The sequence below is a fragment of the Pipra filicauda genome, unplaced genomic scaffold (genome assembly GCF_003945595.2).
Source record: "Pipra filicauda isolate LSUMZ 115617 unplaced genomic scaffold, ASM394559v2 scaffold21_size4447388_pilon, whole genome shotgun sequence".
NCBI classification, from domain to species: domain Eukaryota; kingdom Metazoa; phylum Chordata; class Aves; order Passeriformes; family Pipridae; genus Pipra; species Pipra filicauda.
In genome coordinates this window covers 3,768,855-3,793,281 of record NW_024104332.1, presented here as the reverse complement: position 1 = coordinate 3,793,281, position 24,427 = coordinate 3,768,855, and the positions used below count along the sequence as shown (strand labels likewise).

Sequence of the window (24,427 nt, the reverse complement as noted above, 5' to 3'; positions counted from 1 at the left end):
TTACTCTAGCAAGAGCTTAACATTCTCAATCACTTTCTTTGAAACTCCACTTTATTCTTCACTGAAAATGCTAGAGAAAATAAAAATATTTCCATTTCTCCCACTCTTTCTGTATCTGCAAAGCAAAGTTGGCATAAAGTATGTATCATATATGTCAGTAGTCATTAGGGTATGTAAGCTTGTAGACTGCAGTACAAGTCTGGGTGGACAACAGTATTTCACAAGATTTGTAGCATCACTAATCTGGCAGTGAGGAAGACCACAGCTACTGTACCTATTTAATTTGGTTACTTATTGTGCTATTGTGGCTTCTCCAAAAGATTTTTGTGGAATTTTTTTGTTTGAAGGTACATATATAGACCTATACAGCTGTACCTGCACTTAAACACATGCTTATATAAATATTTGCATGATTAAAGCCAAGAGCTGGAATTTACTGTGTTTGTTGATAAGCCAGTCTTGTCATACTTTTAAAAAGGCAAAAGGCTTGTATCCTTTTCTGAACTGCAGGTTGACTTCACATAAACTCAGATAATCGTATTATTATGAACTTTATACTTAAACTTATTTTTTCTTTCTTCCAGAGGGAGAAAAAAAGAATTAACTAAATTTCCTAGGGATAAGGTAGAAATACATTATGCTAAATATTCCAGTGGGGAACAGCCTGCCAACCCTTAGGGAGGTAAGTGTCTGCACTATCTGGCAAATATCTAAGGGTACCTATGGGACAATGACAGGGAGAACCACTGTCACCTTGAAATAATTTACTCTACTCTGTCAATAAAGCTATTATGAAACAATATCAATTAAATTAAACACATAATAATGGAAGGATCACATAAAGACACTCCCATTCACCAACACAAATATGTCTGCCTCTGACCAAGGGATTCCTTGCAGCTAATAAGTTTCATGATTTCCAGACACAGACTGACTGCAGAAGGAGCACCTTCTCCATGCATGACTCTACACACGTCGATCACTGGATATGAAGTCAGGCAGCAAGTATTGGGAAGCCAAAGAGGATGCCCCAGGTGTCACAGAAAGTCTAACATACATGTGCTGTGCACACACACAAAATGTGGTTCACTGGTTCTAGGGCAGCTGTTAAAAATGCTGACACAAGATGGAAAGAGTGATTGAACAGGAGAATTACGCAGCTTTTTCTCCTGCCCTTCCCTGCACTGTCCTCAGTTACGAGTCTTTCCCGTGCCTCTCCCTTTTAATTACATTAGCAGGCTGCTGATGTGAAAGCTCATCATTTTTGTCCCCAACCCAAACCTTCTCTCCCGCCAACCTTTGTGCTTACACTTGTTTGCCCAGTCAGACTGTCCAGACACCAGCTCCAGCCACAGCTTCCAAAGGGAATTGATAAAGCTGTTGTAACCTGGCCTGGCCCAGACAAAGGCTTGGCAGTCTGTGCATGGACAGATGGCATCCTACGGTTCCTGCACTCCGGGCTGTGGCACACACTGGTCTTTTCTTCATCAGAGCCATCTCTGACCAAAGAATATTTTACCTGCAGCAGAAGTCAGGGAAAAAGCCCCTGGCCACACTGGCAAAGACTCAAGAGAAAAGCCAGTTATATCTAATGCAATGCAAGAAGTTAGAAGATCGTGGAAAGACTTTGACCACCAGAACCTATAAGAACAACTCGCACAGGACCCTGACTGCCCTGGAGTTAGCAGGAATTTCAGGCTGCTGTGACGGACAGAGGCCCATTTGGGAATTATTTAATCCATTAGTGGTGGAGATGAAGCTGGAAGCTTTACAGTCTGCTTGGATGTGTGGTCTTACCCTGAGTTAATGCACAAATTTGGAGCATGCACTGCCATCTGTTACTTTTCCGGAATTCCTAAGACACGACACACGCCTTCAGCCATACACAGGAGGATGAAAGTATTAACAGGAACATTGGTCACGGAGAATTGTGTGGATGGCAGAATTTGGATAGGTGGGGCAGCCAAGTCTGTAGGGCAGCAGTTCACTTTTCCATGTGAATTCAATCTGCCACAGCCACAGAGAGGTCCCGAGCCAGCCCTGTGGAAAGCAGGAGTACGTTTGGCGTGGCCTTAACCAACATCTCCTCCCCGAATGAACTGCTGAGGACCACGATGGCAGCCGCACAAAGAAAATCCTTCCAGGCAGACTTTAATGGGAAGCCGGGGCTGATTCATCAGAAGTATCTAGTCTGCCTTTCATGAGGTTTAAATGCTCACGCTTCAAAGTCCTACAGCAGTGGTGCTTGGAAGCCTGGTTTCTCTCTCAGCAGATGCTCCACAGGAAGCATCTTAAGCTTGTGGAAAAAAACCCAAACAATTAAGGCCTATCAATTGAGATTCAACACAGGATTTCTTTTCAAGAGCAGAAAAACAAGTCTTGTATAAACTGCTCAAGAGCCCAGATTAATGAACGTGGCTGTGACTATGCAAACACGATTCTGGTGCGGGCACAGGGACTGCTGGGGTGAGGAAGTGGAGAGCTGGATGTTGGATCTCAAAGACATAATATTTGCAGAGAGAGATTTGAGAGGTCTTTGCAAAAGGCCATGGGCTACAGAAGCTGGGAAAAGCCCTCTTCGTTGACCTCATCCCTGTGGATTCTTCCTGCCTTCTTCAGCAGGATGTGAAGAGACTCCTTGCATGATGTTATCACATGCCCTGCCCTAGCCAGAGAATGGGCACCCTGATCCCATCAGACCTGTGCAGAAGACCTATTGTACCTTATCTCTCTGTGTTCCCTGAATCCTTGCATTCTGTAGACCTGAATACCTGTTCCCCTCTGTAAAATCCCCTAAGATAAAATGGGTTTTTCCCTATGATGTAAGTGCTAAGACCCAAAAGTTTGTGATTTAGGATTTCCCCTTTACCTCATCCCTATAAAGTCTCTTATTGTAATAGTTCTGCCCCCCGATGAATATGTAAACCCCCTGTTGAATACGTAGACCCTTTAATGTCCTTATTCTGAATTTCTCACATTCTTTTAGTTTCAAGGAATAAGGATCACTGCAGTGGAATAAGGATCACTGCAGTGGAACAGGCATGGCACTGTTTTCATTTCCTCCTTTATAAATTCGGCAACATTTTTCTAGCAAATACTTATTATGCATTGTTGAACAAAAAATATAACACCAGAATTGACCAGAAGTCAATAGTTTGTTGGATAAAAAAAGATAGACTACAAGGTGGTACCAGCATTGCCCTAAGGAGTTGTCCTAAAAAAAAGAGTTAGAGGCATTACTTGGACTACAAAAATGAGAGGAGAGAGGGGGGAAAAATGACACTGGATCAGGCCCAGCCAATGCTCAAGCCCTGTGCTGCTGTTGCAGGGGAACGTAAAAGCACAACTGTAAGGAGACAGGGAGCTGCAGATCACAAACTAATTCAGCATTCCTGGAAAACAGCTTGTTTCCTGGGGCCAGCCACAGTACTGGTTTTTTTTCTAACTTTCCCTGTAGGCTTATTGAAACATCAACATGCAATTTGTGATTCCTAGGAAGAGGAGTGGATTTTAGGTTTTAAGAAAAAAAGCAGTCTTGCCACTATTTCTAAGCAGAAATGTCAGAGTATTGAAATATACACACAGCATGTACTGCACAGCTTTCCAGAAAGTTCTCTAGGAAAACTGAAATTGTGAAAAAACAAAAATGAATTAAACCTAAGCGATTATAAGAAAAATAAGTAGCATTAAAACAAACAGAAGCTAGAATACTCTATGTACAAATAACTCCTCTAAGTTTCAAGGGTTTGCATTTATAAAATGCAGGGGTAATGCATATTTTATACATACCATTAAACGCTCTCTTGCTTACCGTCTTTTTGCCTTTTAATTAAATATGGAGGGTCAGAATGTGTCCCTATTTAATCTAAATTCTGTGAGGATGTGTGTGAAGGTACCTTTTCCCCTGGGTTTACTCTCAGGCTGAGAAAAAGAATTTTTTAAATATTCTCTGCTTTGTAACAGCTGAGTGGGGGGGGGGGGCAGTGTCTGGAATGCATTCAACGTCTGTCTGCACCTATTTACCTTGTGCTTGAAATCCTGATGGAGATCGACTTGACATTTCCCCAGACTCTGTCAGCTCTGGCAATCTGTATTCTTGTTCAGAAACTGCTGGGTGTGAAGCACCTCCCCGTTTGAGTACCTCAAACTCTTCTCTCCTGACTCCAGAGCCACTCCTGAAAGCAGCAGTCTCTAGAGGGAAAAACGTTCAGCACATTCTTTGCACCTCACTGCCTGCACATCACACAGCTGATCCACAGGGATCAGCTCTCCCATTCCCACGCAGATAGATCGACAAGCAGATGTCACTACAAACGATGCAAACGGTTTGTCCCACACTTTTCTGAAAAATTAAACCCATTGGTAACACTGTGATCCAATAGACCCTTCAGAGATACTGCTCAGTAGTAGCGTGTTCTGAATCAGTTATATTCTCGCAGATGCCCCAAAATTTATTTTTTCAGAGCAGTTAAGCATCACGAGAGTGTTTTCTGTGGGCTCTGTGGTCAGGCAAATTCAGGTTTTTCCTATTGATAATCTCATTTATCTCACCTTTCTCACTTCATCTCACCTTTCTCACTTTATCTCACCTTTCTCACTGCTTCCCAGTACTTTCTGAGACCATAAAAGTTTGCTTATGAACACGTGTCAAGAATCAGGATGACTCCTCCATGCATATTTAAAAATCATAAAGTCCTAATCGTTGTGTCTTGGATTTTTTTCAGCAGTAAATGCCTTTTATTTCTATGCTTTTATTTCTAAATGGTTGAATACACAACATGCAAACTGCATTGCTGCTTGTGTTTCTAGTTCAACCTCGATGTAAACCTACCTACAGCAATACATTAGATCAGAGTCAAATATTGTTTAGAATATCGTGTGGGATATTTTCTTCCCTTTGGTATTTGACTTTTTAAGCAGGGAGGTCTGTGAGAGACTGAATCTGTGGTCCTGAGAAAACAAATCCCTGCTTTCCTAAGGTTCAAGTAAATTCATTATGGCTCTATGACTCATGTGGCTTTAGTGGCCTTGCTGGTTTATTTATTAGAGTGCCAAGAGGCAATTTATCTTGTTTACTTAGCTCTCTAGTCACATATTTCAGATTTTTAAATAAGATTCTGTTATTTTAAAAATACCTACGTTTTTAAAGGGTTATTAAATAATGGAACCTTCTATAACATTCTATTACTCCAATTTCATAAATAAAGCCATTGCAATGTTACAACAGCATCCAGTTGTGCTGACATGGATCACAGCCTTGTCTAATGTAGCCTTTTCACACTAAATATTGTGGCAATCCACAGGTACTATCAAAATATACACAGTGAGTGGTAAAAATCCTCAAATCTGAGGGACAGATTTTAATGTAGACTCACTAAAACCTTAAAGATGCGAGAACAGACTTGCAAACTGTAAAGTCAAGATCAAAAGTTTTGATTGTGAGACACTTTTACTGAAAATCTGGAAATGGAATCAAGCATTTTATTTATTTATTTGCTTCTCAGCAGCAGGGTGGCAGATCATCAGATAAAACTGCATAAATGTTGCCTTACTCATGAGAAGAGCACAGCTCAGTCCAGTCAGGCAAGAAATCCCACAGAGCATTCCTATCCTCCTGTAAAATTTCTCACTAACTCTCACTTACCTTGAAACCTTTATGGCCAAGTCAAGTTGCATCCCAGGTTTATCTGTTACAAATTAGATGTGATCACATAATTATGTTACAGGGTTGAAGTGTCTCAAAAATTCAGATCTATTCTCGCTTCTTCACAGTATTCTAATATATATAAGGTTGTAAAAAAATGGGAAACTCACTCCTGCATTGCTTAGACTGTAGGTGACTCTAATCTGCCATTATAGTGGCTCTCTTCCACTAGAAAAAATTAGCAATGTATGTGAATAATAATATTGTTCTAACATATCCTAAAAATTAATGATGAGGGTGAAAAAAAGCCCAGATTTTTAGTCTATCGAGGCCCTTCAAATAAGTTTTGTTGTTGTGTTTCCCCCCCCAAGAACCATATCTTTTTTAGAACATTGTCCTGTTGCAGTGCACAGGCTCAGGATTTTCTGACTCTTTTCAGCTGTCAAGGATCGCTTTATTTGAAAACAATGAAGCTCCTTTAAAAAAACCAAAACAACAAAACCCAACCAAGAACACCAAAATATTTAAAACCCACAATGGTTTTCCAAAGTGAACCAGCTCAGATTCTTAGAGAACTCATTTAGTTATGTTCAGTAAAAATTAAAATATTAAAAATATTCCAATACTAATTTTGGTGCAGAAGCTTCAAAAAGCATCTTGTTTTTTTACTGAATAAAATGTTTACAGAATACAACCCAACAAGAAATCAAACTTACAACAATTTAAATGTCACACATGGCAGAACCCCCAGGTAGCTTTTAGAAATGCTCAATCGAGTAGATTTTCTGAGCTGCTTTTTAGTCAGAGAAGCTTGTGTGTAGGATGAAGCTGCAAAGGAAACAGAATTGATGAAAATTCCTAAGGGTCTATTCTAGGACTCCTGTTTTGGGAAAGTTCTCATCATAAGCAGATTAATTTAGGTAAACATTTTATCAACAGGCATTTAGAAAACACGGATGACAGTCACACTTTTCAGTAAATATTGGAATAGGGACAACGAGCTAAAGCGCTTTTGCAATGGTTTAGTACAGCAAACAATCCTTCTGGAAGCCTTTCTCAGACACACAACTCAGCCAGGTCTTTAATATGGTACAAACTACTAGAAATTAGGATAAATGAATGGAAACTGGAGCTTGCAGCCAGCAGGAGTCTTGGACGAGGTTCACTTTGTTACCTACTCTGCGTGAGGCTACAGGGGTTAGGAAAAGCATTCCTTGCTTCTGGCAAGCTCAAACAGCTCCAAGGGCAGTTCCTGTGGGCTGCAAACATTGCAAATCTGGTTCTTGGCAGCCCTCACACAGTCCTGATATGGGCATGGGAAAGGATGGGGCAGAACGAGAGAAATCACATCAGTTAAGCCTCACAAAAAAGTGCAATGTGGCAAAATTGCTTGATGTTGGCACAAGATTGTGTTTTGTCCTCCTTTAATTTTCTTCTATGCTTCCTTCCTAATCTGTTTCTGCTCCTTCTTAATCTTTATTGCAAGGCATAAGCCTTGCTGAAATAAACAGGGGAAGAAAAAAGTCCAAGGGCTGAAATATGCTGATTTTGGTTGCTGCAATTCACACGAGCCCTACAATAAGTTAAATCCATTCCAGAATCTGCTGTAGGAGACTAAACTTGCAGGGTTTGTTATCCCAAACTATACATAAATTAGATTCTTGAGAAATTTCTTAAATACAAAAGTTAAGTTGCATATTCATACATTTGGAAACCTTTACCTCCTGACACACAAGAATTATGTATGCAGTCCATGAAATCCACTGGAAGTGTCTTGTACTTCCAGAAAGTGTTATGCTCTGATGAATAAATAAATGTGAAGTTTCTTTAATCCATGCACCAACACTCGGTGAATACTGAAGCATCTCAAGGAGGCAGTATGAATTACAAATGTCCAGTATGAATTACAAAAGTCAGTCTTTCCTTGGGACAAAACACAGCCTTACTGTTCTGAAATAACTGAACAAAATCATAGATTTGAAATCCTGTTCTGTATTTTGTTGATGAGAACTGCTATGTACTTTTCAGCAGCTGACAATGCAATTTGTGTCTCAGTCTCTCATTGAGAATTTGTCTTAAAAGGGGAGAGGGACAAAAAGCAGGCTAATCATGTACCAAAGCTTACTTGCTGTCTTTTAGCTGAAGCTTACCCAACACCTCCTAGTAGGTATTTTTGGTTACACTTTAAAGTAATGGCCAGTTATTCAGATTTTTTTTTCAAGTGTGACTTCTTCATCCTCTAATTTTAAAAGCAACAACAAATCCCCAAAGTGTCAAAATAATTTGAGAGCTTGTCTGTAATTATCAACACATTTCTTGTCATAAGAGGGTGCCCAAAGGGTGACAATCTCTAGTGACAAATGAGATAGAGTGAAAATAGGGGCTCTGGGTGTTAAACCAGAGATTTCACACTCTCCTGCTTTGCAGAAGGGACTCTTTTTGTGAAGCAGGATTCCTTGGTGACAATGAGACTGTGCTTAGTTCCACAAATTGAAAATTAATCATCACAACGAAGTCTCAGAGCCAGCCCCTTTCCTTGGCACATTCAATCCCCTCTGGGATTACACAACCACACTCACTTCTGCAAGTGTGAGAATGTCTCCTTCCTTTCTTCCTTTCCATCAGTGAAGCCAAAATGGAATATCATTCCTTTCACCACATGAAGAAGTTGATCTTTGCCAATTTGAGCAATTTGATCAATTCTGTGCTTAGCACAAGTCACATCTGTCACATGGAAGGACAAGACAGCCACTTACAAACCCATCGGAAAGTAAAGACAATGAACTAAGCTGAGAATATCCTACAATGATGCTCACTGGTTTATCAAAGGTTAAAAAAAGAGAAAATGCATAAACTCACCAAGTATTAGATGATTTAAGAATTCTAACCTAAGCAGCTCATTTACTCAGGTATAGCATAATATGTTGATAGGATGGAAAAAGAGTTAATATCATAGAAAAAAAGGAATGGAAAGCAAGGAATCCTGTTTCTAGGTGTCAATATAGCTTGGTACAACATGCCAAGACAGTTGGAAGGCAGTCACCCAGTGGAACCAAAATGTAGTATTAGACATCCAGAAGTGATATAGCCACAGTTAGCTTGATCAGCAGGGCTATCAGAGCTTAAAAAGAAAAAATAAAAACGGAAAGGCAAGGCATCCAAAAGAAAGAGAAAAGTTTGGACAAAACAGGCAGCACACAGCTGCACTGATATTTCCTTTTATTTTTGTTGGAGGGTAAATTTACAAGTCAAGAAAAAAAAGTCTTGTTCGTCACTCATTAGCACCATATCTCTTAGGAGATGATACTCTCTTTTTAAATGCTTCTGTCAAGTGAAATGCTTATAGTCACACAATTAGAAGAATCACTTCACATTCTCAGCCCAAAGCAGCTTTCAAGTGTGTTTGTTTTGTTTGTTGTTTTGTTTTGGTTTTTTCAGAAAGCTCAGAGCTTGTGCTTTCAATAGACAGTGGAAAGAATGGGAATTTGTAGTAAGACAGCTTCCACAACCAACATTCTCCTGTGAGCAACAGCAGCACTCCCATTTACTCTGACCAGGGCAAGAGCAGTCACCCAGGCTCCTGGTACTGCTCTCAAATGTGTATTTTTAGAGTAACAGTCTGAAGATTTAGAACAAGATGTTATTTCACTGTCTGCAAAAGGACACTGATACCAGAGGGAAAGAACAGCTCGTGGTGAGAGCTCCCAGGAGGTGACACGTGCTCCTGACCTGCCAGCCCTGCCAGCATCCATTCCCATTCCCATTCCCATTCCCATTCCCATTCCCAGGAACTGTCTGAGCCCCAGTTCCACAAATGGAAGTGGTTAGATGGGTTTGGGGTATTAGTTTGAAGAGAAAGAGAAGTAGTTACCCAGTGGTTTAGGGTTAGTTTTCTCAAAGGCATCACCACCATCTGCAGCAGCCTGTCCATTAGTACACCTGGTGTACAGGGGTTGCTTTCTAAGGTTCAGAAAACTACAATTACATCCTTCCCTCCTTAAATGACCACTGGGGTCAGTCAGCAGTCAAGTATATTGAGCAGAGAAGTGAGTAAAAAAAAGGCAGTAAGAAAAGTCAACTAAATCCAGGGAGTGCTGCAAAGAGAGTTACTAATAATTATTAGTATTATGTAGCTGCATATATACAAAGTTTTTCCCTGTTGGCTATAGATTAGATCAAATTCAATGATAAAGGTGATTGGAGCTGTTCTACCCTGAGATGAGATCCCTTCCTGGATGTAGAGTGACTGACACATTCCAGCACTAAACCATCCTTTGTGGCAGGTCCTGCCCACTTGAGCACCTCCCCACTCTCCCTTCCACTGAGCATTTTAATGAATGAACACTGTGTTCTAGGATGCAATTTATTTAAAAACATTTATTTTAGGCAAAATTAAACAGACATTTGAGATTACATAGAAATACATTTTCCAATTGGATCACATAAAAATTAAAAATGCACTGTTGTGTTGATTAAAGTATTTTTTGTATGGATTGACCAGGTATGTAAGGTTTAACCATGCCATTTGCAGTCAGCTATCATAAAAATCAGTAACGAAAAAGGTTTCTTAAAATGTGCAAACATTATTTTAGTGTTACCACTGATAATAAATGACCACTAAATAGATGCTTATTATGTAAAGCCTTTTAAAGTACAATAAAAATACAAATTCTATTTGTTAAAAAAGGCCATCGTTATGGCTACTAAACATCCTCATTATACAAATTCCAAAATACTATATGACAAACAAAATTATAAAGACTTTTCTTTATGAAACATATACTATTCTATTCATTAGTGATTTCATATATTTTTATATATATATATTTCTATATAATACTCTATATGAATGATGACCACAGAATAAGACAGAGGAAGACTAATGTAATGTAAGACATTAAGGCCCCCATTCAGCAAGGTACTTGAGCATGTGTCAAACTCAGCAAAGGAATAATCACATCCACTTCAGTGAACTCCAAAGGTACATGCAAAAGTAGTTTGTTGAAATGGGCATAAAGATACACATGTGATGACAAAATTGCAAAATGTGGGTTTGGTGTAAAGGACAAAACCATAAGTAACACAAAAAAAAAAAATCGCATAAAAAAATTTAGGAAACAATCTGAAAATTCAGGGGTTTTTTCCACATTTTTATATCTCAAGGGGAAAATATTAGAGGTTTTAAAGTTTTTTAATTGAACTAATGGTAATAATTTTCTGAAATAGGTTTAAGAGGGAATTTTATTGCTTAAGCTAAAGATCAATGAAGAGTGTGCATAGATAGGTCAGCACTCAACTCACCAGCAGCTGAAAATTTTGGCGTGCAGGTATTTGTGTAACATGAACAACCCAGTGGGTATGAAGAACTCACGAACTTATACTGAATTCTTTGCAGTAAGCTTCAAAATTAAAGACATGTAACATAAAAGCAGATAGTGAAAAAATACTCAACAGAGCCTGACTGTAAACACTCAGGTGTCGAAAGCAATTAGAGATCTGAGCCCAGTGCCTGCTTATTATGTACAAAATTACATAAATTCCTAAGAAAATGCAAGACCATAATCTTCCTTTTGAAGTTGTGGTTAGCATGTAATGGATTCCAAATTACATACTTTACAGTTCAGCTATAAAATATCAAAACAAAGGGCAGTTACTTTGTCCATCCTGCAATTTAGCAGTTCTTCCAGGCTCATTAAGTGCTAATTAGCAGACTGACAATTTGTTAGTTTCTAAAACTTGAATTAAAGGACCTAAAATTTGGATTTCATAAACTAATATCAACACATATACAGCATAGTAACCACACACAGTAATGAAAATCAATTATACTGCATCCAGATTTACCTTTGAAGCATATAATAATGGCTAGTATTTTATGCTTTTTCACTGCAAATTGAATTTTTTTGTAGCAGATACTAATAATTTTACTGCTTGAATACTAAATAATGCCTTAAAAGCAGAATTTCAAAATACTGCCAGGTAAAGTATTATGTGAAAAATCATGCCTGCACGTTTGCAAACAGAGAGAGGTATGTGTGACCTTTCTGAAGAACTTTCCCAAGCTAATGGTCACAAAGTGTAGTAAACTCGGGCCAAAGTGCAAGAGAAAGAAACACGACAACGTAATTTAATTCATAATTCATAAACAAATACAACTTTTTACATTTGTACAGGGGAAGACTGGGACAAAGTTGGATTTTTACAGAAGCAAACCTCACAAGAGCTTAAATGTTGAAAAAAAGCAATTTTTGGCACATTGGGTAGCATCTGTGAGTACGTGTTCAGGAATAAAAAACACCCACTGTGTAGGAATTTCACATTTACTCTCTTGGCATCAGCACCTGCTGTCTAGTGGGTCAAGACAAAATACTGTGCCTTCAAGGGTTAATCCCATTTTGAACCCCTCCTGCAATAAAACAAGACATAGTTAGTAAAAAGGAAAGTGAGTTCTGGAGGATTGTACTCTCTTTTTAAAAACTGCAAGGATATTTCAGACTGAATTCACAAACATTTACATTATTTGGTCGGCCAAGTTTTAGTAAGTCTTAGTGGTTAACTAAAAAACATATATGTCATACAACAAAATAAACACAATATGTATATAAAATGAAGAAAATACTATAGAAAAACAACATTGAATATTCATGTACACAGGTTGACAGAAAAACAAACAAGCTTGACTTGCACCATGTTGTTACTGAGTAAAATTCAACGTTGTTTACAAGCAAGAAAGATTAGGGTTATATAAGCAAAGAGTTTACTAAACTTATACTTTAAAAACACAAGTAAGACATGATCATTGTTACTAATCCCAGATGTCTTCTACATTCAGTAATATCTTAAGAGCAGTCCAACAAAAAGTACTGTACAACATCTCAGAGGTCAGTTTGGAATCACCCCCTGTGCAGTTAAATTAACAGGAGTTTAATTGCCCACTGCCATCTGAGTTCCACGAAAAAGGCAAAATCATACTTACTCTACTCCAAATGAACAAACTGCACATTTTAAAGGCATGTAATTCAGTGAAATAAAATAAAATGGTCTTTAGAAAGTGCAATGAATGTCTTTAAAAGTTCACACCAAAATTCCTCTTTTTACTCACTTAGTTTTATTAGTAGAAACACTAAAATGGTTATAAGCTAAATGTTACCACCTCCTCTATTGAAAAGAAATTAATTTTGCAGGTACCTTTTTTTGTATGCTTTGTAAGTGCTTGGCTTTCAAAAGGTACTTTGTTTGCATCAGTTCTAAGGTAATAACTGCATTTTTAACACAGGAGAAGTGCCCTTGTTCTCATTTCTCTTTTCCTTTTAAAATAAGCTGAATAATTGCGGCCTGACCTTCAAGAGAAAAGTCACCCTTGAGTCAAGAAAATTTCAGTCTGTTGTGTGAAAGTCCTTTGGATCTACAAGCAATTGGAACCAAGGGTTCTGAATAGAAGTGGCACAAGAACATCAGCTCCAGTGGCAGCTGTCACAATGCTCAGTTCAGTGTTGTCTTAGCACACAGTTCAGTGAGAGAATGCTGGTTGTGTGCTATGAAATCAAAAAATAGGTCCTTTCATCACGCAAACATCTTGTAAATGAAATAAATTTTTTTGTAAAGCAGTCCGTCCTTGGACTGGGCATAAACTCAAGTCGTTGGCTCATAAGGCACAGCAGTACCTCAAGATCATACCTTTAGGTTTTAGAAGATAAATCCCATGTCAAACCAGCTTCATGTCAGACAAATTCAAATCATAGGCTAGAATTTTAAAAGAGCACAAATATCAAATAACCTCATTGACCACTGCTCTCAGCAGAGTAATGCTGAGAAACAGAACAAACCTCCTGGCAATAGTTACTAAACTTCCAAGTAAAAGTTAAATTTTCCTAAAAGCAGATCCATACTTTGAGATGATGAGCCAGTAGCAGCACGGTGGTGTAAATGTTCCCCAGCTGTGCTACCCTATTTGCTCTACCTGGGTGACACGGTGCTGCTGCCAAGGCTCACTGGGGTATTTGACTTTTTATACTCCTTGGTTTTTTTGGTCTGTATTTTTTCAAAGGACTAAAAGGAAGAACATTCAGCGCAGAAGATATTTCAAGAAAATGGGGGGTAAAATTCCAAGTCGAACACATCATGTTATAAACAGGCATTGTTCATTTACCCAAAGGGTAAATTTTTTTTTTCTAATAAACTCTAATAATTTGTTAGGTAGATTTTTTTAAATGACATATATAATAAGCTCTTAGTAATCATGTTTTATATATATATATAAAATGCATCACTAATTTAATGCACAGCATTTCATTTACCCAAAGGGTAAATGATGTAACTGCAGTCAAAGGAGGACTGCTCAAACACAGAGACTGTGCCCTACAGTCTAATCTGTTCAATTGTAAACCCCACAGTTAGAGTGTGCCTGAAGTGCAGAACTTTTAAAGTATCTAAAGGCCGCTTCCAGTTTTGAGGTTGTAAAAGGGATAGTTGTTGCTTAGACCTGAGGATGCTTGATCAGCTGCAATAGCAGAACAGACAGTGGTTTAACAAGCAGAGACCCTTCACTAAACACATGTCCCATTCCTGCCCCATGTGCTCTTACCTTTCTTCTGTACATTTAAGCACTGTTTGTTGGTGTCTTAAATAGCTGCACTTCCAACACCCTTTTCCCAGCCAGCTAAGAGCAAATCAGATTATGCATTTTGGAAGCACACACATCTCACTGCTCTTGTGTTGATCAGGTGGAGCTTTTAAATTTTTGTTTTATTCCACATAAATGGATATTTTGTTACTTACCACACCGTTCGTGTTTGCTATGACTTTACTTGGAACAGTTTCTTGAAGAACCATGACCTTTCCTTTTGCAACTTCACTCCGGCCGCTTTCCCCCCACCCCTGTTTCCTCCTCCTCCTCTTTTAAGCTGTGATATTTTGCATTTAAAACAATCACATTTCCACACCTTTGCGATCAATGCTAATCCATTAATACACTGCCCCTCTTTCTGCATCATAATTATCGGAAAAGCTTTTTAACTTTATTATCCTAACGAACTATTGTCTGTTCTAGAAGAAATCAGTGCTGTGGTTGCCAGGTGCTGTCACCAGTTGCATTCACAGGCCATAGAATATTCTGAATTGGAAGGGACCCACAAGGATCATCAAGTGCAACCTGTAAGCAAATGGATACTGCACTTACTAGTAGGCCCAAAATTCCATGACAACCACAAGGTCAAAAAAGCCCTAGGGCATAGAGAGGACATCAAGGCAATCCAGACTGCCACCTGGGTATTTTCATGTTTTAAAGGAATGTAAAATCCACACTTTTTTCCTCAAGAATATTTAAGTACAGGGTAAGTGTGTAGGGGTATAAACCAAGGAAAGCTGCATTGCAACGCTCTAAAGGAAAAAAAAAGTGATCAAAATATTTCCATCCAGTAGACTCCTTGGCCAAGTGATTGCAATCAAATTTCCAAAGATCAGGAAAGCTTGGACTTCAGCTCTCCCACAGCCCTCACCATTCCTAATCCCGCAGGTTTTGCAAAATAACTCCAGATTCTTAGATAGTTTTTGGAATCTCCAAAATTATACTGTGCTAAATATATGATATAATTAAAAAAAAAAATTATCCAATCAGCTGTAGTCAAGCAAGCCATGGGAAGACAAGGCTTTGTCTCCTTTACACCCAGAGTAGAATTGTGAATTATGCAGATAACAGAGTCAGAATCCTATGCTGTAATTCTCCCAACAGTGCAGAACACTGAGTGCTACATGTGCTTTTCAGGACTATAGGTTATATATATATATATAATATATATATATATATACACACATATATATACATCTGAACTGCACAGGTCTCTCTGGTGTTATGGCTCCTAATTGAAGCTGATGTATGACCATTAAAGTAGCCATCAAACAGCCAATGCCTACTTTGAACTCAGCATTCACAGCTGTAGTAATAAGGAGGTCAGTTGGAATGACCAAGCAGATTATAAATTACGATTCTTTTTCTAATAAACTCTACTAATTTGTTAGGTAGATTTTTTTTTAAATGACATATATAATAAGCTCTTGGTAACCATGTTTTATGTATATATATATATATATATATAAAGTGCATCACTAATTTAATGCACAGCATTTCAATTATTTTGCCTTGTGGAATTCAGACACTTCAGCTTCTAATAATATTTGTTCCTAGCATAACATGCCCATTCATTATAAACCATGTGTCCTATGGCTTCCTGTACTTTAAAGGTTCAGAAAACAGAAAGTCCTGTTTGGTCACGAATTTTTATATGGTCAGAAGAATCTCTCCATCTGCTGATTTTCAGGGAATACGGAAAAAGACCAGCCCCTGGTACTGGCCAGGAGTGGGAACGGAACAGGCTATGAAATGTGCATCTGTATTGTGCCCTGTTTCTGTGCTCATATCCCCATGATGACAGTGTCAAGTAAGTTTTTTTTTTGCTTTAAAGGCAATTTAACAGAAGGACTGAACACCTTAGTTAGCCCAATAAGTAACAGTATTGTAGTAAAGGAAATGATTGGTCCCTTAAAGAGAGGAACAAAGTTTGCTTTCACAACCAATCCATCTTCCAGAATTCCCTTTTTTTTTTTTAATGGTGTCAGTGATAAGAAGACCTGAGCTATTCTGGTTAAAACCAGTAAATAATAAAAGACAAAGAACTTCCATTTTATCAGCTGATAAATTTGCCAAAGTCCACCTTATGGCTCTGAGGTTAACTCGTTTATCACTGCACACTGACTTCAGTCTGAGCTTAAGTCAGCACAAACCCAGTGAAGCAATGATGAAGTTACATGTCTCTGAGAAGATTATTTAGAGGGTTGAGCATAACTTATTTCAAATGGAAAGATGTCAAGCCTACTGACAGCTTTGGGACATCCAAGAAGAATGGCTTGTAGCTCCTGGAAGCTTTATGATATTAACTACCTTGGGATTTTAATGAATTATAGCAGCAGCTGCTGCTATGATTCACAATCCAAGGAAACTTCTCCTCACTGTAAGATTTCTGGGAAAATAGACATTCATTTTATTAATGTGTGGATACAGTCAAAACAAAGATGAAAATATGTTTCAGCGTAAGAGTGCAGGGAAACAGGAGGTTGGATAGTCATCAGAGAGAGGCCTGAGCTGTAAAAGTCACATCTCAGCACGTTTGAGTTCTGAGCTCTCCAAAAAGATCAACAGGGATTGGACTGAGAAACAGAATAGAAAGCTAAAATGTGAAATTTGGATCCTCTTTGAAGTTTAAAAATAAAAAGTGTTCGCCCAGGAGCTGGAGAACTTCATCTGGTATCTCATTAAGTCCAGAATATTGGATGCAAAGGAAAAGCATCCACTACTTGAGAGTTTATTTTCCAGTGCCTCTTCTGTGCTGGGCTTTCCTCTCCCATTTTGGCTACAAATCACACCTTCCAACACGAGTGTATGTCAGGACAGCTTTCCTGCACACTGGGGCATGTTTGCTGAGGCTCTGTGTGAGAAACAGGGTGAGAGTCTGGACTGAGCTGCTCCTGCGAGGCTGGTGGTGAGGCAGCCTGCTGGCCATCCTCAGTGCAAGGAGGAGCTGTATTTAATACCCTCCTGGGGTAAGTTTATACTTTGAACTCTTATAAGTGTCTGTAAGCAACTTACCTTTATATATTTGGTGGAAAACATAATTACTGACACTCAAGCTGCACTTTCATAAAGCGAAGATTCCTTCACTTCGTGTTTCAGAGAAGAAAACAGGCCAACATTTTTGTTTCATCATTCTTCATGTTGGATTTCCCAGAGCACATTACATTTTCTGTGCTTTTACCTTTTGCAGAGCCCATTTCACCTTCCATCTTACAGGCTGTGTGTCTAACAACTGTTGAGTCTCATCGCAAACCCTTAAATAATTATTTGCAAATAAAAATACGTTCACAAGTAGGGCTGTACTGGCACAACAATCTATGTGTCAAAGGTTTTGCTTAAACCATTTCACTAATGTCAACTTGATAGTGAGAACTGGGGATTTCATTAGTACACAAGAAAACAAACAGCAACGAAAATGAAGGCTTAGTATTAGCACCTGATAAGACCGTCTAAAGAAAAGTACAGTCAGCTGCTCCCTAGCTTAAAAATTGTAGGCAGCTAAAAGTGAAAATGACCCTGACTTAGAGGTTTATGTATAAAACATAAATCTTAAAAGCTTTTATATATAAACACATATACACAAAAATAAAAACACATGATAAACACATGCACATTTCAATTGTAAATGCTTTAAATACCATTATTAAAATATGATATACCAACCATCGCTGACGCTGTGTGACCAGGAAAGCACAAGAAGATAAAAGAGATGTTAGGAAAAACATGTTTTAATCTGTATTTTGCAGCAACCACACAGTAAAATAACTGCACACAGCCTTTGCTTTGGCCAAAGTTAGAATATGCTTTCTTTTCATACCCTTTCAGCTTTGCACTTTTTTCTCAGTTGGATTATACATGATGAGTTTTGTGTCTACATCAAGGCCCACTAATCAATTTTCAGGGAAAATACCAGGGTATATAAGACTGACATGACTTCCTGTGCAATAGGACACAGTAACACCCTAATGCTTGGAGGGTTTGGTTATTGATTGTTTGCTTTTTTTAGGTCAAGAGAGTATGGACAATAATGGGAGATTTTCATTTTATGACTTCAACATCTTTGATAAAGACCTTTACTGTTCTATTCCCTGATGCTTTATGAGGTGACAGCACTTTGCAACATTATAGGCTAACAATTCAAAACTCTGTCAAAACACTACCTGTAACAGGAACTCTTAGTGTGTGACATTTAAATATCGACATAGGATTATTCCCAATAGCCACAGTTGCTACATTATACTTTTCCCTAAAATGGGCTGTAGACAAAGGAAACTTTGATATATATCAATGTGAGTGCTGTAAGATTTTTTTTTTTAATTAAATGGCTTAGTAACAACATTATAACACTCATAAAACACAGGAATATTTGTTGGAATTGCAAAGAAGCCAGTTTTGGTTTTTAGTTGCTCTTTGAAATTACGTGGGGCAGAGTACAGGGGACCAAGAAGCTAAATTTCTTATGTCACACTGCGTGGAGTTTGTCAGTGGCACCATTCTAAACTGACAAGGAAAAGAGAATTTCACAATGAATAGGAATTAAAAAAGTTTACTCGGGAAATTAAATGGTATTTAAATCTTAGTTAAGTCATTTTGAAATGCTTCTGCTGCTCTCTAGGCAAAAAGACAGGAACAGAAGGAGCCCAAGGGCTAATGCTGTTGGACTCAGTGGGCTTCTGAGACACAAGAGGGCTGGAAACCGTGGGAACACATTCTGCTGAAGATCCAGGGTCCTAGAAATTCAAGTTCCCATTATTTTCAGTGTTCCTTTTTGCCAGCAGGCTACTTGAAAAAGAATAAAGATAAGCAAGCTGGCAAGGAGCTAGCAGTTTGGAAAGTCTGACTGAAGAGTGTGATTTATTCCAAAACTTGAGGGCTTTCTCCGAGAATTGTTTTAAAACTAGGTCAACAACTGAATGGATACTGTGGAGTGTTTCAGAATCGACAAACATTTTCTGATAAAATCACACAAATTCGGAATTCCTGAATCAATTTTCAAAAGTTTAATTGCCCAAGAGGGCAGCAGAAAATTGCCCTATCCCTGTAAGCGCGTATATTTTCCTATGCCAGTGATATGGAAAACCTAACTGATGCCACTGAGGGAAAGATGAGGGGACACTGGGATGGTGATGATTGCTGGAACTGAAGAGTAACACGATCTGTAGGGCTCTTGGATCAGCTCTGTTCTTCAGCTTGCTCACTCCCTTCCCAGGGAGTGCTTCCCAAACCATTCTGAAGAAAGCCTACATTAGTGCAGTCGACCAGATTAGTACCAGGTAAGGCCCTTCATGCAAACCCAAACTCCAGCTCAAAGGCCAGGGGATATACTTACAAAAGGAATTGTCAGAAACGGGGCTTTTTTCTATGCATTTGTGTGTACAGCCTAGAATACATTTTCAGAACAATGTAGACATGTATTCCAAGAACAGGCACGCAGCCATTGAGAACTGCATAGCTCAGTAGTTACCTGCATCTCATCTAGTTTGGACTGAATGTCTGGAGGGAAATCTCCTGCTCCACAGCTAAAAGGGTCAAAAGGTTCTGCTCCAAAAAGGTCTCTCTCTGGAACAACAGAAAAGTGAGTTACTGAGGGCAGAGGTATGGGCTATGACAACAGTGCTTTGAAAAAGTCAGCTTACATCTCCTTCTGAGCTGAATAACAGCACCACCAGATATGCAACAGATTAACCACCACTTTTAATACCCAAATTTGAAAGCCAGGTCTTGAGCAGTTTTCCAAATTTTAATACTCAAATATTTTTTCCAAGAACACCATCAAACTTCTGTTTTAGCTTCCTTTAATGTTTGTGCCTTCCAGAGGAATTTTAGAGATCCGATGAGAAGTTGCAACTTGAGGAAGGCATCTTCTGCTGAAGTGTGCTCTGGAATCTACATACATGAGGACTTTGAAAAATGAAGAGGAAACAACTGGACATTAACTGTCAAATTTCATCTTTTATCCTTGCCAACAAACCAGACTTCGTGTCCCCTCTGCCACTTCCCAGGTTAAGGACATCTTTGTAAGAAACTCCTCTTACTCAGGGAAGGCAAGGCCCCCGTTTGATTCAGTTCCTCGGTGCACAGCTGGTGGTTACTAAAACTGAGAACTGTCAGGGTTTTTAAACTTTGGATAAGATCAAGTCAAGAAAGAAAAACTGGAAAAAAAGCATAGGACCAAGAACTGGCACTTACTCTAAAATGCCACTAAATCTGGATCCATAAAAAGAATAATTGCAAATTTTCCTCTCAGTGCCACACCTTTTCTCACTTTTTCTCTAGTGAAGTATGCTTTCTGTGGGTGTGGGTCTGTTTGTTGCTTTTTTGTCTGAACAGGAAGAAACACTTCCAATACAATCGGCTTTTTTTTTCATATTAGAACAGTATAATTATAATTAGAACATAATTAGAACGGTACAATTATAATTAGAACAGATACCAGTTCTTGGTAGCTAACAGCCCAAACATTTTGGGTTGTTTTTTTGGAGGCTTGGGGGGATTTTTTTCTTTCTCAGTAATAGATTTTTTTTTCCTCTACATGTAATGGTGCCACCCATACAGACTTTTTCTATCTCACATTGGGTAAAACTAAAGAAGTAAGAAAATAATTTTGCTAACCCAACCCAACCACACCGATTGCAGAATTTACAGAATCGAGTCACTGCAGTCTTGTCATTGGTGGAATTAAAATAGAAACCATATCCAATCTCCTAACTTTCATGGCTGGCCAGCAAGAAACCCGGTAAGCATTCTACCTACCTTAAAACAATGTTAGGTCTAGAGCAGGAGAGTAAAAGGGGCCATTAGTAACTGAAGTGACTGGCAGAGTTTTCTTGTTAAGCATAAAATTTACCCTTAACATCCAAAATATGCCAGCTGACCACTAATTGACCCCACCCCGTGCTGCAGGGTTACCAGTCATGTTATCAGTGGTGAAGCACGTGCAAATGGTTACACAGATGTCTTTATTTTGACCTCCTTAGAGGCAGAATTTTAGACCTGTGCCTCTCTGGGCTCTTCAGCATTTATTGTGCGTGTCAGTCTCTGTGTGTTTTGACCTTATCAATTAGGTGTTATTGGGCTGCATGATGAGCATTTTAAATAATTGGCAGCTGCCAGCATTCACTCCCACAATAAAATACAGAAATTCACATAATAAAGTATAGAAACTCAAGCAGAAACTTGATTGATTATATATTTCAAAAGCTGTGGCTAAATGGCTACAAACTGTCACATGGGAGCAGGAGATGGCCCAGGTCAGAGAGCTTTATTCCAAAAGCCCACTCGAGCCAAGAAGAAATCTAGTCTTTCCTGGCAGAGACAGACCACCTGCGTGCAAAAGAGACTTTAAATAGGATAATCCAACGTAAAAATTAGGATCTCCTTCCTGCCTTGCCTCTTTCACAGCCAAAATGTGTCTGCTCCAGTATAACCAGTGTCCTCAGATGCTCTGATGCTCCTACCAAGTGACCTTCAGACACAGCAGCTTTGGCTTTCAATTTAACCTCTGATGGGCAAAAGAGTGATTATGCTTTGTGACCCTCAATAATCTATTTGTTTGTTATGTAGCTCCATTTTCTTTCTTTTTACCCTTAAAAGGGGCTGACATTTTTCTGTGTGGTTGGAAAACCAAAAACACAGTTTCAACACCAAGACTTAGCAAACACTCCATGAATGTATCTATGAGAAAACAGTAAAGAATACAACTTTTGCATTTCTTAGTACTGAATTATGACTTATCACAATTTTTGAAAGCAAGTTTTTTTCCCTATCATGGATATTATCTCCTTCATGCTTTATTATTGGCTTTTATTAATGACAACACTTCTGAGCTCATCAGCAGTAGGATAGAAGAAGTTTTAGCTCTTTTAATGTGACTTTAATCTCACTCCTTCCTTTTTTGTGAAAGATTTCTGAATTTATATTGTATTCAAGGCAGAATTTAAAATCAACCAGTGTAACTTATTCCAAGTGAAAGAGCCTAATAAATCCTGCACAGAATCAAATTCAAAATAAAGAAGTATTACCTAGCTCAGTTTCTGTGAAAACTATTATTTTGGGAATTATCTCTATTATAACTTGCTAACCATTTCAGTAACTCAGCTGAAAAAGTCCACAGTACAGCTGCTTTTCTGCATTTAAAGTTTGTGTGTTATACGAGAGACTGCACTGCTGAGAGTGAGGGAGGGACACAGCTCCATGAGATATTTTCAATAACATCATCAGTATTTTTTTTTATCAAAAGCTGAAAAAACACTAGAATTTTATCACTGCAGGACTGCACTATTGCATGGGATCTCCATGAGCTTGTCTGCCAGTGTTCACTCCACTGATGCTGAAGGGGAGGCTCCTTTTTAGCAGAAATGGGATAAATTTGGTATTTTTTTATTTCAGGTTAAAGTATTTGCATGAAGAATAACTATAACAAGAATATCTTGCCCAACACACTCCCCAAAATAATTGTAGCATAGACAGGCATTTCTTTCTCCAATACACAGCAAGCAGTAAGCCTTTGAAAACGATCCTTTGGAACATTACATATAATTTCCCTTTCCCATTCCTTTCTGGATGGAAATAAATTCACAGCTTGTGAAAGTGACCCACAAATTCAAACCCCATGAAATGCTGATGTTTTACATCTGCACCTCAAACCACAGAAAGACATGAAGGAGTAATAAATTCTTGTTTCTGGCATCTGCCTGACATTCAGAACAAGAACCACGTAGTACTGGAGAACAGCCACCTGCACTCTATGATAAATTCAAAACTAGCAATTACTAAAAAAAAATACAAATATTTGGCTTTTCTGTTGCATTTGACATCCTACTCTTTACCTTAGCTATCACTCAGGCACAGAGTTATCATGGAATCATACAATTAATCTGGTTGGAAAAGACCTCTGAGATCATCAAGTCCAACCCTTGATCCAACCCCGCCGTGCTTCCCAGCCCATGGCACTGATGCCACATCCAGTCTTACCTTCAACATCTCCAGGGACGGTGACTCCACCCCCTCCCTGGGCAGCCCATTCCAATGCCTGATCACTCTCTCTGTAAAGAATTTCTTGCTAATATTCAACCTAAACCTCCCCTGGCAAAGCTGAAGACCGAGCCCTCTTGTCCTACTGCTGCTTCCTGGGAGAAGAGACCAACCCCCACCTGGCTCCCCCCTCCTGTCAGGGAGTTGCAGAGAGTGAGGAGGTCTCCCCTGAGCCTCCTCTTCTCCAGCCTCAACACCCCCAGCTCCCTCAGCCTCTCCTCACAGCACTTGTGCTCCAGTCCCTTCCCCAGCCTTGTTGCCCTTCTCTGGACCTGCTCCAGCCCCTCCATGTCCTTCCTGAGCTGAGGGGCCCAGAACTGGACACAGCACTCCAGGGGTGGCCTCACCAGTGCTGAGTACAGGGGAAGAATCACTTCCCTGCTCCTGCTGCCACACTGTTCCTGAGCCAGGCCAGGATGCCTGTTATGCTGATATATGCTTTCCCCAGATGTACTGGAGCAGCTGTGATGACAAATAAAAATTAATCACACTGAGACAAGCACCCAAGAAAAGATTTGGAATAATCTGAGGCAGGGAAGTCCAGGAAGCCTTTCTTGTAGCTGCAGGCTGCTCCATATTTCTTTCTTTTGGAATTATTACAGCCATTATTCTGACATCGTACTCTTAAACATCTCTGAAAAGAGAGAACCTTGGAACAGATTTCTACATCAGCCAACTGTGACCTTAGATTGTTCTTGATGCATCTGAGTGAAATAAATGTTGAACAACTCAATGGAGCATATTCCTCTCCAGTTCTTTTCTGAGATATGACAATAATGCTGTGCCAACAAGAAATATATACATTAATTGCTCCTTTAATTAAATAAAATCAATAAATTAATTCTGCCCATTCAGATAACATACAAGAACATTTGCAAACCCTAATTTCATAAGAAGGCAGCAGCATGGTTTCTAGTATTGCATTTTTGGTGGCCTTGCACTATTTTGCAATTATTACCTAAAGAGTCAGCATGCATTTGTACATTCTGCAGCTTCCTGCCCACAAATCATGCCATTTTCTCCTTCAAAATAGGTAAAAGTAATCTATTTGTTATCACTGATATAGCCAATAGTGAGCAGACATTTACTGGGTAGCTATATTGCTACTCTGCTGAATATGAACT

General features: G+C 38.9%; 1 protein-coding gene across 7 annotated transcripts in view; it reads right to left on the bottom strand.

Moving 5' to 3' along the window:
- Positions 1–9,996: 9,996 nt before the first annotated feature.
- Positions 9,997–24,427, bottom strand: part of GULP1 (GULP PTB domain containing engulfment adaptor 1) — a 128,660-nt gene continuing 114,229 nt past the window's right edge. For 3 of the 7 annotated variants that reach the window (XM_039381368.1, XM_039381372.1, XM_039381369.1), the window contains 3 exons: positions 19,735–19,829; positions 17,909–17,944; positions 9,997–12,050 (listed from right to left, as the gene is read on the bottom strand). In XM_039381368.1, coding sequence (XP_039237302.1) covers positions 11,979–12,050; positions 17,909–17,944; positions 19,735–19,829 — 203 coding nt within the window. In that variant the 3' untranslated portion in view covers positions 9,997–11,978. The remainder of the gene's footprint in view (positions 12,051–17,908; positions 17,945–19,734; positions 19,830–24,427) is intronic. The other 4 variants (XM_039381371.1, XM_039381375.1, XM_039381370.1 and 1 more) reach the window with 2 other exon arrangements.